This window comes from Nannobrachium achirus, assembly GCF_963921795.1.
Source record: "Nannobrachium achirus genome assembly, chromosome: 12".
In the NCBI taxonomy this organism is placed as follows: domain Eukaryota; kingdom Metazoa; phylum Chordata; class Actinopteri; order Myctophiformes; family Myctophidae; genus Nannobrachium; species Nannobrachium achirus.
Genome location: NC_137832.1, coordinates 41,191,010 through 41,209,619, shown reverse-complemented (window position 1 = coordinate 41,209,619; position 18,610 = coordinate 41,191,010). Strand labels below are relative to the sequence as shown.

The 18,610-nt window shown below is 44.5% G+C and overlaps 1 protein-coding gene across 1 annotated transcript in view; it reads left to right on the top strand.

The window, feature by feature from the left end:
* The window catches only part of fbxl17 (F-box and leucine-rich repeat protein 17), a 328,548-nt gene that overhangs the window by 212,153 nt on the left and 97,785 nt on the right, over positions 1-18,610 (top strand). The window contains exon 9 of the mRNA XM_080739152.1: positions 12,013-12,089. Coding sequence (XP_080595278.1) covers positions 12,013-12,089 — 77 coding nt within the window. The remainder of the gene's footprint in view (positions 1-12,012; positions 12,090-18,610) is intronic.

The window sequence follows — 18,610 nt, the reverse complement described above, 5'->3', positions numbered from 1 at the left end:
CTCTCGTCGATAAAGTCTGCATTGCTCCATTTCAAGATTATTTCCCTTCCTCGACATGGAGAATAGCTGCTCATTGAAGGGCTGTTCGTGGGTATTGGGTTTTCTTTTTTTATATCCATTTATACTAGCCCAATGAAAAAAAAAAAGTCTTAAAGTTTTTTTTTTTTTTTTTTTTGGTCGTCCACAGAATTCCAGAAACTCAATGTTGCAAGTCGCCGTGTTCAGGCACAGCCTTTTGCACCGGGGCCTCGTGTATGGATTTATGGGCAGTATAAAGAAAATTTACAACAAGAATCATTTTGAGAGAGCCTTCTGCTCAGAAGTATAAACCCTTCTCTTCGTCTAGGCTCTCCTCCTCTTCTTCGGCTCCGCCCTTCCATTTCATTAAGCCCACAGACAGAGGCAGCGCGCCGAATCCTTGTCTGGCACCGCGGCTCTGCCTCTTTTCTCCCTCCTCAGACCTTCAACCTCTCTCTTCTTTTATACATTTCATGCTTACTTTCTTTCATTTTCTTTCTCTCCCCTAAAAACCCGTCCATTGCTACAGTATTTCCATGCTGCTTTTGTGCGGCGAGGCAGCCGTGTAATTGCGGGGCGTGTGACTGGGACGAGACGAGGCCCTGTGGCAGACCGCGCCACGCTACTGTACCTACCTACAGGGGTGTCACACCAAATTATGGGCCCTGGGTACAAGGATTCACTCACGTTTTGTGCTTTAACTATTGAAAAATAGCAGTTATACAAGCTCACAGCCACTGCGAGCTTGTAGATCTGCTATTTTTGAAAAATCGTGAATATTTCAAATCCTTCTAAGGTTTTTTTTAAAAAACCTGTTTCTATGTCAGAGGAGCTCAAACATTTTCATGTGAAGGACCCCCAAAATGATATGTATTTGGCCACGCACCCCCATCTCCAAACATTTAGTTCCAGGGACCCCCCCCCCCCCCCGAAGCAAAATTTGAGTTACAAATGTTCGCTTAAAAAAATACATACATTCAAAGATTTGCACACATTTTCACGACTTTTCAAAAATAGCAGATCTACAAGCTCACAGCGTGGCACTCGGTGCCGCGCTGTGAGCTTGTATATCTGCTATTTTTCAATAGCTAAAGTATAAAATAATTAAGGCCCCTCCACCTTGGGCCCTGGTAACTCAGTCCCACTTTTCCCCCCCTTTCCGCCCCTGCCTGTCCCTACCTACGGCCCTTCTCCCGGCAGCCCCCTTTGTTCTTGCCCCCGCTCTGATTGGCCGGCCAAAGAGAAGAGCCACAGTACACATGTCGGTTGGCTGGCTTGACTGTCTGCGGTCTTTGTGATAAATGCGGACCTCTGTTTCTCTCAAGTACGGTTTTGCTATTCTTCCTCTTGCTGCCTGTCTGCTCGGATACCTCTGGCTGAGCTGCAAAGGAGAAGATTAGCTCCACTTCTGAGAAACGCACACACACACACACACACACACACACACACACACACACACACACACACACACACACACACACAGGCGCAAACAACAAAGTCACAAAATGCAAACGCATATGCATCATTGCAAGCGTTAGCACAAATACACATACTGTACATACTCTGCACTGATATTTTCTCTCTCCCTTTCTTTCTCTCTCTCTCTCTCTCTCTCACACACACACACACACACACACACACACACACACACACACACACACACACACACACACACACACACACACACACACACACACACACACACACACACACATACAGCTATCTCACTCCCCCCTCCCCCCAATGTATCTGTCTAGCCAAGCTGTAGAGTTGTTGCGGTATATATGGGCAGTAAAACCCTTGACTAGACATGTTTCCATTAGAGGTTTGACTTGTGTGTTTGGAAGTGCCCCATGTTCCACTGATGCAGTTCCACAGACAGCGTTTTACTGGGGACCTATTTTTATGACAAACATTTACGAGGCTTTACATCAATAAGGCCTTCATGGTTGACAAAATGGCTGTCTGTTTCATGTCAAAGAATCAGATGTATGTAAGAGCTAAGATGCCTCAAGGATTAAGATGTTCCTGAGGCTGGAAAAATATTCTAAAGATAAAGAGAACATTTTTACTTTATACTATTCAAAGTTTCAGAGAACCATTGTCGAATTTGAACGAATCAAAGACTGATCATGGACTGTTATTGAATATTACCTGGCTGTGTACATGGACGCGCGCGCACGCACACACACACACACACACACACACACACACACACACACACACACACACACACACACACACACACACACACACACACACACACACACACACACACACACACACACACACACACACACACACACACACACACTCTCTCGTTCTTAAAAGTCCATTGAGGCATGTGAGGATAAATTGCTGATATTTTGCAGCGGATTCATTCAATTCTGTTATTGTGTGCTCTGTATACTTCTTTATGATTTCAAAGGCCAAGGCTAGTGGATAGCTGATAGACTTTCATTTTGAACTTTTACATTTGTTTGCATAGCGAGAAGGGCACATTACCGCTGCGTGTACTGCATTGTAAATAAGAAGGTGATGGTTCTGTATCAGTCATTTGGCCTTGCCATTGCTATAGCCATTGTCAGACTTGAATTTATCTTCTGAAATCCTATTCAATAAGATTCTCTCCCACAGATACACGTTCATATAATAATAATAATGATATGATTGCTGTTAGGCAGAAACCTTGTCTTCATTTATCCTTTTATATTTTCTCCTAAATGAATACCCTATTACTGTTGGACAATGTCACACTAAAGTAGCAAAACTAGAAGATCTACAAGCTATATTATTTAAGCTATATTATATACTAGAGGTTCTCCCGTTTTATAGTAAGATATTACCAGTAAGACGCCTATGGGCGACAAGCGACCTCACCCTAAAGGGCGAGGTTGCGCCATGTCTTGGCCATCTGACTTCATGGAGATCCCTGTCTGTAGAACCAGCCACAAATATATGGGCTGTCTTGGCCATCTTTCTTGGCCATATATGGATTCTGTTAGTGTGGTATGTGGCTCGCTGATGTGGCCTCCATATATGGGCATTCACATATGAAGTCATGTTAGATATGGGCTTCCCCATACATCACCGTGATGTCAGAGTGTGATGTCAGAGCGACAAACCCATAGACCGTAAAAAAGCGTACACGGACAGACACGGACACGATGTGCCGTTTCTCATACTAAGCTGCGACCTTCGGTCACAATGATGTCACGTGAAACTTGACCAATCATGGAAATTGGTCCATTTAGACAGAGATAAGAGATCTCCATATAATGTATGGGCATGAATATGGGACACAGACAGACAGACAGACGGATACAACGGGTATTGCACGTATATATTGACGTCAATGGTGACTATTCTGCCCAACGGGCACTGGTCTCTGGTCACTGGTTCTCCAACATTACTGTACTTCTGAGACTCCTCAGGGACATTCAATCCCTTATGCTGTGCACCCATATACTGTGCACACCCCCTGGCACAGGACTAGTTACTATGATCTCTGGAATCTCTTTATATGCGTATTAAAGTGACACAAACATACAAGATAAAAATAATTGTGACTTTTGGTTTCCGGTCACCTGGTGGTCCAACCTGACCAATCCCACTTGGCACAACACATCCTCTGGTCCTCAGCGATGCACGTGCCATGTTTGAAGTCAGTTCTCTAGATATGTGGGGGACAGACATTCACAAAGAGATTCCGTGCATTTATCAATAGATATAACCTTTGAAAAATATTAAGCTTGTGTGTGGTGTGACTTGGTGCTACTAGAACACATTTTTTCTATTTCCTGAAATGTAGTGGTTTTGGACATAAAGTAATAGGTTTGAGCCTGCCAGCAACGATATGCTTGCGCAGTATCATTAAAAGACCAGCCCTCTCTCTTTTTCTTGTCATGTTAATTTTGAATTAAAATAAATAAACCAAACTAATAACCACTAAATTTAATTGACTTAAAACTATCCCAGTTTCTTGGAACTTGGATAGTTTTAAGTCAACACATGTATAGGATGGCATTTCATTTCATTTTACTAGAAGCTGGGCCGCCCTTCGGGCGGCCCAGCGTCTAGTCGGCGACCTGGCCAACTCGGAACAATGTAAATAGGGAATGAATGCCCCGCCCTTTAATGCAAACCCCATTATACCTGTTTTCATAGGACCCGTTTTGACCATCTGTCTGCCTGTGTCCATTTATGCCCATATATGGAGTTATCTGTATATGTCTGTCTGTATGTCGCTGTCCATTTTATGTCCATATATGGAGATCACTGCAGTTATAGTTCTGGGTCCATTTTATGCCCATATATGGAGATATCTGTCTATCTGCGTCCATTTTATGCCCATATATGGAGTATCTGTCTGTGCCTCCAACTGTGTTGCAGACACAGTGCCGGTTCCCCCTTTAATGCAAACCTCATTATACCTGTTGTCATAGGACCCGTTTTGAACATCTGTTTGACTGTGTCCATTTATGTCCATATATGGAGATATCTGTATCTGTCTGTCTGCGTCCATTTTATGCCCATATATGGAGATCTTTGACCATCTGTTTGCCTCTGTCCATTTATGTCCATATATGGAGATATCTGTATCTGTCTGTCTGCAATCCATTTTATGCCCATATATGGGGGCATTCATTTTATGCCCATATATGGAGAACGCGCGTGCCCGTGGGACGAACGGTTCTCGAGATACGCGGATTACATACATACATACACACTCACAGAGATTTTTTGTTGACTCATGTGGCGTACGTGATGTCAGAGCCTTTTATGAAGTGATGTCACACAATGAGTCAGAGCTTTCGCCGATTTCCTCCGGAACAGCCTGATGTCAACAATCAACCAAATAAACCAACAATCAAATAAGGAGATTCCGAACGTTTCGCGCCGGTTCGGGAAAACCGCGCGTCGGGTCGGGTCGAGACCCGGCACTGCACTCCGTGCCGCGGCGGGGAACGCGCGTGCCGAATCTGAAGCCGGTGGGACGAACGGTTCTCGAGATACGCGGATTACAGACACACAGACAGACAGACACTCAGAGACTTCTCGCATTTATAGATAGATAATGCTAGAACTATATATAGCAAAACGGTTTAAGCACTCGCCAGTTCACTCACAGGCAATCCGTCCAAAGGACCAAGCAAGGTCACCTAGATGCCATGGGTAAAACGACAGAGTCTCAAACTGAAGTCCAACTTCCAATGGTTTGATGCAACCGACACGTAGCCCAGCTGTCAGTGTGATTTTTTTTCCCCGCTCCAAATATTGGACCAACCTTGAGCAACAGCCATAAAGATTGATATTGTGTTCTATGTGTTGTGTGAGAGAGACAGAGAAGTGACAGTTTTATTGTTTACCTCTAGCTGTTTGTGCTGACAGCACGGTGACAACGAGCCAAAGCACATAGTGACCCCTGATGTGTCACTCCCTTGCTCCTCTCTCTTCATCTTTCTCTCTCTCCCCTCCCGCCTGCCGCTCACACTAATCGCTTAGCCGCGGAGTGTCTCAGTTGTCATGGAAACGATTTCCATTGTCCTTTTATTGGCCACAGTGTGGCCTTCGGGCTGTATGTGTTTGGGCTGGCCGAGGCTTGAAATGCTGCACACATTTCCGTGTCGTCGGTAGCATCCTGAAGAGCCTCCTGTCTCCTTACCCTGCATGTATCTGTTATCGTTTCACTTGATCCTACTCCCTCTTGTTCTCCTCTTTTATCTTATCTAGCCCTCCTCACCTTCGTCCTTGGGGCACGGTAACATTCTCAGCTTTGTTTACTCTTGAGAGTGTTAAAATGAATCCAAATGGACCCGCAAGAGAGGAGTTCTATTTAGGTCCTCTCTCAGTTAACCACATGAACCCCAGTGCCCATATGTGGACATATCATAGTCGGTGATCATTCTTTAACTTTATGTCACAATGTATTGTCACATGACAGGTTTACAGGTGTAAAGAAGTGGGAAATAACTTTTCATATAAACTCCCATCATTTGTAGTTTTTGAGCGGTGGTCACAACGCTCCTATACGTGGCCGTGTGTGTGTGTGGGTATGTCTGTCTGTCTGCGTCCGTGTCTGTCTGTCTGTCTGTCTGTCTCTGTCTGTATGTAGCCTACAGTACCTTTTTTGACCACACATGTTAACTCATTGAATGCCATTTCAAGATGGCCCCCAAGTACCAGACTGCCACTATCCTAGATTTCTAGTGCACGGATCAATTTTTAGTGCACGGATCGTGCACGCCCATGCACCATATATGCATCATATGTGTAGTACTTTTTAACTCATACAGTGCCAGGCGACTTTTAGAGCAACTTTCTCACTATGGAGTTCCCTGCCAAGCGACTTTGGGCGACTTTACTTTTTTTTACTTTTTGGACCCAATTAAATCTAGTAAACATGATTTCAATCGCGATTTTGCATGTTCCACCCCCCATACAACCCCATCTTTCAAACATGGCAGCCATTTTTGTGGTGCATGATCTGTGCATGGGCGTGCATGATCTGTGCACTATAAATTACATGGGAGTCTATGGAGGCTTCTGGTACTAGTGCCACTCGAGGGGCATTTTAAATTGGCAGTAAGTGAGTTAACAGCTTTCAAACAAAAAAATCCGCTTGGAAATCTGTGTCAAAACAGCCATTTTTGACATTTTGAAAGATGTGTTTGTTTGTTATGGGGCTACACATGCAATTTCACAATTGCGATCATGCCTAATACATTTGAGGCATTTTTAGAAATTTTTTTATAAAAAGAAATTTTGATTTTTTTTTTTTTTTTTTTTTTTTTTTTTCAAAATGGCTTCCAACTCGGGAAACTCGGGCTCTGGCAGCCTGGGACTACTGTAATAACTCGGGAAACTCGGGCCTTGGCAGTCAATGAGTTAAGGGAGGGGCGCTGTTGTTCAGGCCAGACCAGACACACACACACACACACACACACACACACACACACACACACACACACACACGGATGGATACCAGTGGCGGCCTGAGTGACATGCATTTTATTATTAATATTTTGTTTAATATTGTTTTAATATTTTTTATTATATATATATACAGGTATATATTTGTTTTGCTGTTGCGCAGCCTCCACGACCACCGCTCAGTTCACACGGGTGTGATTTTTGGTTGAAATAGACAATCTACATTAAGCTCACAACATGTTGCAAGATGACGTGTTGTGAGGTTGTAGATCGGCACATTTCAGCCAACAGATGTGGTGTAGAGGGCGTATACATGACGTATAATTAAAAATGAATATTACTGAAGTGGTTAAATCAACACTTAGGAATTTACTATGTACCCCTCTTCACATGACAATTCTTACAGTGGGGAAAACGGGTGAACTTCTGGACCAACGCTGCCATTTGGGTGCCGTTTATTTCCAACAGCAACTTAGGCTGGTGTTCATTGATTGTTTAACACCCAAACAGACCTTGGTAGCCCCTAGGCAACCTCTTGCGTCCGCTGGCATTAACCCAGCCAGACCAAGCACACCTGATTAGATGCCCTGAACTTCACCTGCGCCGCTAATCTGGTGGATTAGCGGCACAGGTGCACCTGCTGGTTGGCAGAGCTGGTCTCACCAACCCCCCCACCTCGAACACAGGGCTCTCGAACGCTCTCCGCCCTGTGCCTTCATGCCCCCCTGTCCACAGGCTCCAACCATCAACCCACCATCTCCCTCCTTTCTCTCTCACTGTTTGATCCTCACCATCCTCCTCCTCCCTCGCCCCCTTCCACCTCAATCCGTCCTTCCTTCTTCCGGCTGCTTCAGTGCAAGCGAGCACACACACACACACACACACACACTCACGCTCCCACACACACACACACACACACACACACACACACACACACACACACACACACACACACACACACACACACACACACACACACACCTCTCTCTCTCTCTCTCTCCTTGCTCTGCATCCTAATGTTCTGTGTGTCTGTCTGTCTTTCATTCCCCATGTATTCTTCATGTGCTGCATGTCCACCTGGGCTTTTTTGTCATAGGTGTGCTACATTATTGAAAATAAGTAGATCACTAATTCATGTCAGCTGAGCAATATGAGTCGGTCATAGGCAGCTGTTGTGGTCTGTGTGTGTGTGTGTGCAGAGGAAGATGGGGGAGAGCTACCTCAGGGAGCCAGGGCCTCACTGGTTCTCAGTAAGGGGTCTACCTTTCATGTTGCACAGGCCATACCTTATCCATCTCCTCTCCTCTCCACTTACCTCATCTTGCTCCAGCCTTATGAAAGACCCCTAATTCTCTATTTTATTTTGCGTCTCGCTCGCTCCATTCCCCTTCCTCGGCTCTCTTATTTTTCCTCTCCATGTCGGCTCTCTCTCTCTCTCTCTCTCTCTCTCTCCCCCTCCCCGTTCATTGATGTTGAATCTAAATGCTTTTTGCTGTGACCCTGGAGACCTGGGTGCTCTGTAACAACGTCCCTGGGGAGCTCCACCCTACCTTAATTAAATTTAAAAAAAAAATTGATTTTTTGTTTTGTTTTTTTGGACCCCATCAAATCTAGTGAACATGATTTCAATCGCGATTTTGCATGTTCCACCCCCATACAACCCCATCTAACATACAGGGCAGCCATGTTTGTTTACATAACATGTAAAACATAATGGCGATTATCTCAAGAATGCCTGAACGGATTTCCAATCGGATTTTTTTGTTTGAAAGCTGTGAACAAACTGCACAAATCCACTGGATTTTTTAGAGCTCATTCTTCTCTGTTTTTTTCCCATGCATGAGGTGTGCAAGGTTTAATCATGGCTAAGTTGACGAAAATAAGGCTTCTAAAATGCTTGGTAGCCAATAGCTAACTTCAAGCTAACTTCATCCTCTTCCTGTACATGCACAAAGGAAAGTGTTCAGGCAAGTCATGGCTGCAGGGCTTCTGCATATACCAGCATATCTCTATGGGATTTTCTATGGCCACTGGGCGCCCTCTAGTGGTGAAAGGGGTGGCACTAAATGAGTTAAAAGTAAAATTCCGCAATTAAAAATGTTCTTGAGTAAAGGTACAACAGTATTGGCATCAAAATGTACTTAAAGTATCAAAAGTAAAAGGGTTAGGGTTAGTTATAACATTGCAACACATTGTGAGCGTGTAGATTTTCTATTTTCAAATTTCAAATATTTACAAAGCAACTAGTAACTAAGGTTTTCAAATAAATGTAGTGGAGTAGAAGTACAATATGTGGATCCGAGATGTAGTGGAGTAGAAGTAGGGTTGGAAATTGGACATACTCAAGTAAATATTAAATACCTCAAAATTGCACTACAGTACAGTACTTAGTTACTTTTCCACCCCTGGCTGCTCTACAGTAACCCAGCTGCCTCCAGATGCTTGGCAGGACATGGTGATATCCGTTGGCTTAAATGGATCTGATGTCAGACTCCCTCATTGGCCGGAGATGTCCAATCACAGCAGATGTTTTGATGTATTTCCTTCCCCTCCCGCTACTCAGATTTGACCTTCTTTCTCAATCTGACCGATGAGATTTTTATTGCGAACCTCAGAGAGCAGGCACGTGCACACATCGACATCAAAGGGGGCTTGAGCCCCTGCCCTTGTATCCGTCTGTAAAAAGTGCCCTCTCCAGACCATGACCAGACCAGACCTCTCTGTTGATTATGCTTAGTTCAGGGTGGTGTCAAGCATCGAAAATAGCCGACCTCCAAGCTCACAACGCGTCACGCTGCGACGCGTTGTGAGCTTGGAGGTCTGCTATTTTCGATATTTCCACCAAAAGGCCCTTTTAGAAATGTCAGCCCCTGCCTCTCTAACATTCTCTGCACATCCCTGTCAAAGAGAGAGAGAGAGAGAGTGAGTTAGAGAAGAGGGGGGGGAGAGAGAGAGAGAGAGAGAGCGTTAGTGTTGGATGAGAGAGGGAAGGCAAGAAAGAAGGAGAGAGAGAGCGATGGAAAAGATGCAGGCACTGAGAGGGAGGGGAGTGTGGGCAGTATGGTGGAGAGGTCTGTAGGGCCAGCGGCTGAAATGCAATAGAAAAGGTGAAATGTATGAGGATGCGGCCCACTGAACTAAAGCTGATGGGCTGGTGCACAACGGCCTTGGAATCACTCAGACCCATGTAATATGGATTGGAATATATAGAAACACGACACACATTTTGAGTTTTCTTACGCCGCCTCCTCCTCGACATTTCTTGCCCTTCTCTGATCCTGCGGTGTGACATGTCTCACATCGAGTGAAAATCTGCGAATCCTTTGTGTCTGTGTGTGTGTCACCCACCTCGAATGCATCCCAGAGGAAAGGGATCGGGATAAAACAAACATGAGGCTCCAAAACACCATGTTGTCCCGGAGAAATGTGGCGCGTCGAATCCCCCCGCAGATTTCCATTTCCTATTTTCACTCCCGCGCGCAGAGTTGTGAGATTGCGGAGTAAACAACATGAAAGAGCGAGCCCAAAATTCTCTTGCAGAAATCCCATCACACGTCTTTGTTTGTTTTCAGTGTGAGAGTCATGCATTTTCGTAGTCGGCCCTGTTGGCATTCATGTCGTCTGAAGGTACATTTTGCAGAATGCACAACACTGTTTTACTCGGCAGATGCAACACGGTACATGGTAGCCTTGTTTTTTATTTATTTGTTTTCAAATACACATACAATTTTTATCATCATCCATTTATTTGTAATTAGTTTTTTGGGGGGTATGTCAAATGTTTAGAATGATTAGAAATGTATATTTTGGTATCGGCTTGCACCGGCAAACTTATATCCGAAGGGACAGGGGTGTAATTGGCTAGTTGGGAGCGGGATGCACATTCTATAGCCTGGGAGGGACGATTACTCCGCGATGATTAATACAAATTAAACACATCGCATACTTGTTGACGGATTTGAAAAACATTCCGGAATTTGGCTCCTTGGCCTGCCGGCAGCTTGCAGTAAGAAACGTGACGCTAATCGGCCTGGTAGTGTGCGAGATTAGCTGCAGACACAGAGGTGGGTGAATTCATGATCTCTTGGCAGGGATAAATATAGCAGCAGCATGACGATGAAAAAGTTTGAAGTGAAGGTTAAATGGGTCAAACGACGTGATCAAATTCAAAGTTGTAGCACATACCCTGCTCATTAGAGGCTTTTAAAGAGAATCACTCGCTACAGATACTCTGATCTTCCCTCTGGCTCTTCCTAGTACACACACGCACGCACACGCACGCACGCACACAGTCCCATGGGTCTGAGCGAGCGCAGGGCCGAATACAGATAGCAGCTCTTTGAAGTGCTGTAAGAGCATGTGATCTTACTACACAGTGTGCCTTTGCATACGCACACATTAACACACGTGCACAAACGCACGTGCTCACGCAGTGCTCCCGCTGTGTTGGCGTAGGCCTCTTTAATCAGATCAGGTGTTTAATTATTAATGTCAGTGTTAAGAGAAGCAGAGGAATATCTGAACAGCTATGACCCTGCCGCTGTACTGTTTAACCTTTACCTGGGAATACCGCCCTCTGTGTGTGTGTGTGTGTGTGTGTGTGTTGTGTGTGTGTGTGGTGTGGTGTGTGTGTGTGTGCGTGTGTGTGTGCGTGTGCGTGTGAGTGAGAGAGGGGGAGTGCACGCGTACAAGAGAAAGACGATTGATTGATTGATTCTGATTGATTATTTTCTTAGTGATTCTTACTCTTACTTTTGGTATTTTCGATTATGCTAATACTCAAGAAATAAGTTAATTTAAATTAAATTAACTTTTTTTAGGTTGTAGAAAATATCTTGTACACTTCCTATTTTACATGTTGGCCATAATGACATAGTCGAAAGTAGGATTGAATTATTAATCGATGATTCTGCCCGTTGGGAACCATGCACGTCAGGAGCGATGAAAATAGGGAATGCATGCCTCACACGGTTATGCAATAGCCTTTGTACCAGTTGTCATACAGTATGGTGTTACACGTGCTGATCATCTTCTCTTCTTATCATCTCTTTGTCTCTGCAGGTGTGTGGAGATCATTGCCAAGGAGGGAAGGAGTCTAAAGGAGCTCTACCTTGTGTCCTGTAAAATCACAGACCACGGTACGGTAAAGTCCATGAATAACTTATGCTCTCCATCATGTTCCTTTCATTGAATACTTGAAGACTCCTGCAGGATTAGATTTGCTGATCGGCAGACCATCTTCTTTTCTCCAGTTTTGTGTGCCAATTGTGCCATTGTCATTTGTCTTGCAAACGGTTAGGTCAGCTTCCTCAGCTCAGGTAGACCATAGTCAAGTTTTGGCCATTTTGCTCTGACTTGAGGTCCGCTCATTGTTCCGCCGGTCCGTTGTTCCAGTAGGAACTCACCAGTGTCAGCAGGTTAGTTACTCACCAGCGTCGGCAGGTTAGTTACTCACCAGCGTCGGCACGGTTACTGAGGTTAGGGTTAGGGTTAGGTTTAGGCATAATTTTACTGAGGTTAGGGTTAAGGTTAGGTTTAGTTTGTCGGTATACCGGCCCTTCGGCATATTTCGGCATATTGACGCAGACCCCTAACTTCACACTTGATGAGTGCAAAGTAAGTATGGCTGCCGTGTGAATATTGTCAGTTAGGATCCCACACACCAATCCAATTCACACCAAGGCGTGCCTTGGAACGAAGTGAACCATTATTTAGAAATTGGAGGCAATGACCAATAGTGTGAGTTTGGTTTTATGCGCTGGGTCGGCTATGTCGCCTCCTCTCTTGGTGGAAACGTATTTTCTCTCCCTCAGCGCAGGCAACCAGCATTTCCCCTCTTCTTTTGAACTCGGTTACGCTCCAGTGGTCCCTGTTTGATTTCATTCTGCCGTGTCTCCTGTAAGCCATACCGTGAGTCTGCTGTAAGCTACAGTATACTGTACGGTGCTCTGACTCATCAACAACGGCTGCACTGACTAGGCAGCGCTGCGGCAATGTTGTTTTTGACAGCAAATTTTGATTTAGTTTTAGTCATAGTCTTTTGAATAAAATGTCATTTAGTTTTAGTCATAATTTAGTCACCTGAAAAGTTTTCGTTTTAATTTTTGTTGACTAAATATCGTATGTTCTTAGGCGACTAAATCTACAGTTGATTTATTCAACTAAAATGTATTTTGGCAGGCCTTGATCATGCCCGAGGGAAGTAGGGGTGCTGGGGGTGCGGCCGCACCCCCTCCCCCACGTCCCACCGCACCCCCCACCGCACCCCCTAAAGGGGGGTTGGGGGAAAAATATTGCCGATCGGCAAGTAGAGGCTCTGACATCAGTGGCGTGAAGTAGGAGCTATTGGCTACTTCTATTTCCAGTACAATTTCAAAATAAACATGTGTTGAATGATCGATTGTATAGACAAAAAAAAAAAAGAAAGGCTCTTGTTTTGAAATGTGCTTCTGGGCACTGTTTAGACAGGAAATGGCTTTCAAAGGACTTCCCTTTTAACTTGTCTAAGCGTCTGTCTCTCCGTGCGTAACATATGCGTCATGGACTCGGTGAATTATAACAATACGGGCATAAAAGGAATATACAGAACACCAAGACAACACAACCTAGGCTATGAAGGCATTAAACATCGCCCTCTGCTAGCCCTGGCGTCCTCACTGGTGAGTCGTGGCTAAAGACTTGTAATGATGAATGCTATGTTATGCTGCTGTGCTGCCTGGCTAGGCTAATGTTTGGGCTAGCTAGTGGCTAATGGCTATGGTGTACCAGAAGTTGACCAGCTGTTAACTAACACTGGAGTCTGGACCGATGCGGCGGACAATATAGCATCTAATAATATCCTGCTGGCTGCAATCAGATCAGTGGCATATGGCCACTGTGTGCGCATTTTTTATATGTCTCCGCACTGTCCACAGCCCGTTTGGAGAGGCAAAGGGAAAGTTTAGTGTGCAGTTCCCAATTGTGTTACATTTAGCTAAAAAATAAACCGCGGAAACCCGAATAAAACCTGCAAAAAAGGTTATAAAACACAATTAAAATTTGTGCTTCGCGCGCGCGCTTCGCGCACACGCATACAGTAAGCATGTATGCGTGTGTTTGAGTGTGCGGTAGGTATGCATCTTTGCTGTGATTTGCTCCCATGTTTTGATCATGCCGCCACCAACTGGCACAGATAACGTGACCAAAAGATGTTAAGAGTGTCACATGTAAGAGTAGTCTTCAAAACACAGTTCCCCTTAGAGAGAAGCCTAATTACTGACGAAATGCATCTGTCTGCTTTGTATGTAGACACACAGGGGAGACTGTTAGCCTATTAGTGAGTGGGTTTGTTTGTGTGCCTGTGCTTGTGCATGTACAGTACAGTAACTGCCAGGTATGCAAATGCATGATCTGCTGGTTGTTGCCAGTAGAAAAGAGCAAATGGAGACAGATGTTACAGTAATCCTCTAACGCCTCGCATCTACTCTGCCACGTGTGTGTGTGTGTGTGTGTGTGTGTGTGTGTGTGTACGTGTGCTTGTTGGCGTGCATGTGTGTGTGTGTGTGTTGTCCGTGCGGTGGCGGTGTTTGATTAATGACCCCAAGATCACAATAGTACATTAAACCAGGAATGTACTGTACACTACTCCGCCTCCCTGGCTTTCTCCATCTCAATATATCTATCTCTCTCTCTCTTTCTCTGACCATTCTGACCAAGATGAATTGGTGATATCTGATCTTCTTCCTTCACTAATGACCCCTCAGGCATTTTGTGCCTGACGATGGGGCCTGCATGTGTGTGGGTGGGTGGGCGGGCGGGCGTGTGCGCGCAAGCATGTGCTCTCACATGTGTTTGCATGTGTGTGTGTGTGTGTGTGTGTGTGTGTGTGTGTGTGTGTGTGTGTGTGTGTGTGTGTGTGTGTGTGTGTGTGTGTGTGTGTGTGTGTGTGTGTGTGTGTGTGTGTGTGTGTGTGTGTGTGTGCGCGCATGTGTCCTTCCAGGATGAAGATGCCTGCTCTAACAGAATGATAGGTGGATTTCCTGTTTTGCTCTCTGATAAATTGAATAACAGAAAATGAGATTTTACATCTGCCCCCGTACTTTTCCGCCCAGCCCGTCCACGCTAATTATTTTTATTAATGGCCTCTCCATGTGCATTTGAGATGTCCACAAGCCTCTTAGCTTTGAGTGTTCTGTTTTTTTGCAGTGCACCCTTTTAAATGCACTCCGAGGACAGACGGAGAGAGACGGATCGACGCAGAGCACGAGAGGGAGAGAGAGATGAGGGCTAAACATGTCATTTTACTCTGGCGCAGATGGTTTTACAGATGATATTAAATATAATCCTTTCTTCTACTCCTCGAGTTTTGAGCACTAGAAGGAAGGACCCGAAAAGGGCAGGAGAAGAGCAAACTAATATAGGCCGAAGTGCTGGTCTTCTGAAAGCTGTAGTAGTTCCTTTGATCAAACGCATTCTCTCTTTGCCTCAGTCATCAAACAGCATCTTCTAATCTAATGCATTGTCCGTCTTTTGTTATTGCGAAACTTTCTCTTCCTGGCATCCTCGCCCGCTCACCTGCGGACGCCCATACATACTGTGTGCACGCACGCACGCACCCATGCACACACACACACACACTATTTCTTATTTCTTTACTTCATGTTGGCACAACATGATACTCAATAGGGTTGCAACTATTGATTATCTTCTTAACGATTGTTTTATCAATAACCTTTTGGATTAATCACATAATCAAGAAGTGTCTTGAAACGATGTGAAGGATTTTCATCTAGATTTTATGCTTTGCTGTACAATGGTGAAAGTACGTGATCTACTATTCCTATGACTCATTTTTATAAGCGATCACATCCATTAGTTACCCGTTGCAGCCCTAATACTCGTGCGTCAGATATTTCTGTTTTCATGCTATTGTTGGTGTTGAGGTGAAGGGCTACACTGTAATCTGCATAATTGCTAGGCTATATACTTAGTAGTTCATTGTGGCTTCGTGTTGATGGTTTGTCAAGTGTTTTGTTTATGCCTTGTATGTCGCAAATTTTATCCTTTTATCCTTGAGTTTTCAAGACAACATGCGCAAATCGAAGTGTTGCTTTTTTGCCCCCCAATTATGTGAATGCCCCGCGTATGGAGTTTGATATAAGGGGTCTCATTCTGGGTTCTGTTCAGAAGAGTAACCAAGGGCATAGAGACCTCCTCAGTCCTTTGTCGGATTAGATTAGGTTAGGAGTTTAAAATGGGAAACGTTGTGTTGTCCTTGGTGCCAGTCTCAGTAAATAATACTAGCCGGGGAGCCACTGTGCCAAAATGAGAGAAGACCTGTTGATGTCATGACATACTCCAAATTTTAGTTTTTGGTCAATAAGGTACACAGAATGAGAGGCCTGCTCTGCCGGAAACACTGCGAAAAAAAAGTTTCCCATTGACTTCACTATACTGGAAAAAAACACACCAAAAAAGTAGCACGTGAGGGGTCAAACTAAGGGTTCTTCATGATTCCGAATCCATTGCAAGCATTTGTTTTGCATGAAAAACATTCATTGGGCTAGATTTCAGCCTCTCAAACCTGTGAAAAGTGATGAAACTTTTCACCGTTATTTTGGTCCGTTTTCTAGCGCAAGGAATGTTTTTCATGCAAAACAAATGCTTGCAATGGATTCAGAATCATCAAGAACCCCTAGTTTGACCTCTCACATGCTACTTAAAGCATATTTTTTTTGGTGTGTTTCTTTCCTGTATATTGAAGTCGATGGAGTGAATATACAAATGGCCATAACTTTTTTTCGCAGAGTTTCCGGCAGAGCAGGCCTCTCATTCTGTGTACCTTAATGACCAAATTAATAGAAAAAACAAAAATATAAAGTATGTCATGACGTCACAGGTAAAACCCTATTCTTTGAGCTTTTGGGCCTGTGGCTCCCCGGCTATACTATTTCTCTGCTCTTATTAGTAACCCACACAGTATAGGCGGCACACAACCCAGCATTTAAAATCCTCTGGTCTGTATGGCCTTGGTAAGAGTTCCCATTGGCTGCACAGATGCTAATAGATCCTCCGTCCTTTTGTGGTAATGCCTGGAACAGTCGACGCACGATTCGAGAGAACGACATCTTGGCATCTTCCGCGCATTTAATCTCCCTCACCTTGGCTATTTTCAAATGACACCGGGCATACAGTGGGTTTGTTGTTGTTTTCATGCTATATGGGACTGTTGTGACAAAGTTAGCTTAATTACCATTGGCAAATATGGACGGAGGCGATCTCACTGGCTACCTCATCAGCAGAATAAAGGGAGAACCACTGCACTATTGGTTTGAAAGCTGATCCTGATGAGAAAGCCAACTGGGCCTCGCTCCCAGTCCTAATCAGATATCTACTTCCACCACTGTCATCCTCATTGACTGACCCACACACAGCTAGTGGCCCTAACTGTACTCAACACACCTGCATGGACACTGATACCTCTCTCTCTTTCCCGCTCTCTCTTTCTCTCTCTCAATTCAATTTCAATTCAAAGGAGCTTTATTGCCATGAGAAAACATACTTTACATTGCCACGGCAAAAGTGGAACAAAACAATCAAAACAAATCATGTACAACTAAAACTGCACTCTGTCGAGGTGCCAACGTGCGCTTTCTGCACAAGTAGGACATGTATGGCCTACTTGTGTGGCAGAGCTGTGAGGCTGTGAGCTATGAGGTGCGCTCACCACTGGCATCACCACTGGCGATGTCAGTGATATCACCACTGGTATCACCAGGAATGCTGGTCCCTCATTGGCTGTTAATGATGACGTTGCCAGAAATGATGGTCCCTGATTGGGCTAAACACCCACAGCTACCTACCTACCTAGTACCTACCTACATACGCACCCGAACGCTCTGCTGGCGCAACTAAATACATGTTGAATATAAATAGGAATAAAATAAAAGTGTAACTTTGCAACTTCGTGGGAAGAATATCTTAAACCATTAAATGTGCATTTTCTGTCAGAAATAGTTATACATCCATATAGGATCTCTCTCTCTGCCTCACCCTTTACCTCTTCATGTGTATGTGTGGTTGTTTACAGTATGTATCTGTGTGCGTGCGTGCGTGCGTGCGTGCGTGCGTGTGGTAGTATATACAGGCTTGTCAAATGCGTAAGTGTGTGTCCACCTGAGCTTATCTTGTCTGTGGCAGCCCACCTGCTTTATGGAGAGACCAAAAGAGACAGACCTTGAGACCTCTTTTCTTTGCGTATGGTAATTCTCCTCTTTCTTCCCTCGCTCCCTTTCACTCCCTCCCTCTGCCCATCTTCTCTACCCATGGCCTCCTGTGTACGTCTTTGTGAATACAAGGTCCAATGAAAGAGCTACATGGGTGTGCGTGCATTTGTGTGTGTGTGTGTTTATGCCTGTGTGTAGGGTTGAAAGGGGAAACGTTTTGGGGGGGAGCTACAAGCAAACCTGCCAGCTGTGTTGCCTGAAATTAAATCATGGCACATCTTCCATATTGTTGTGCTGTGTTTGGGTGAGAGATACTGTTCTGTTTATGTGTGTGTGACAGCAAGGTTATTATAGTTAACGAAAACTAACAATAACACTGAACTAAATAAAATCTATAATATTAATTAAAAAAACATTAACTAACTGAAACTGTATTGTGTGTTTACAAAACTAAT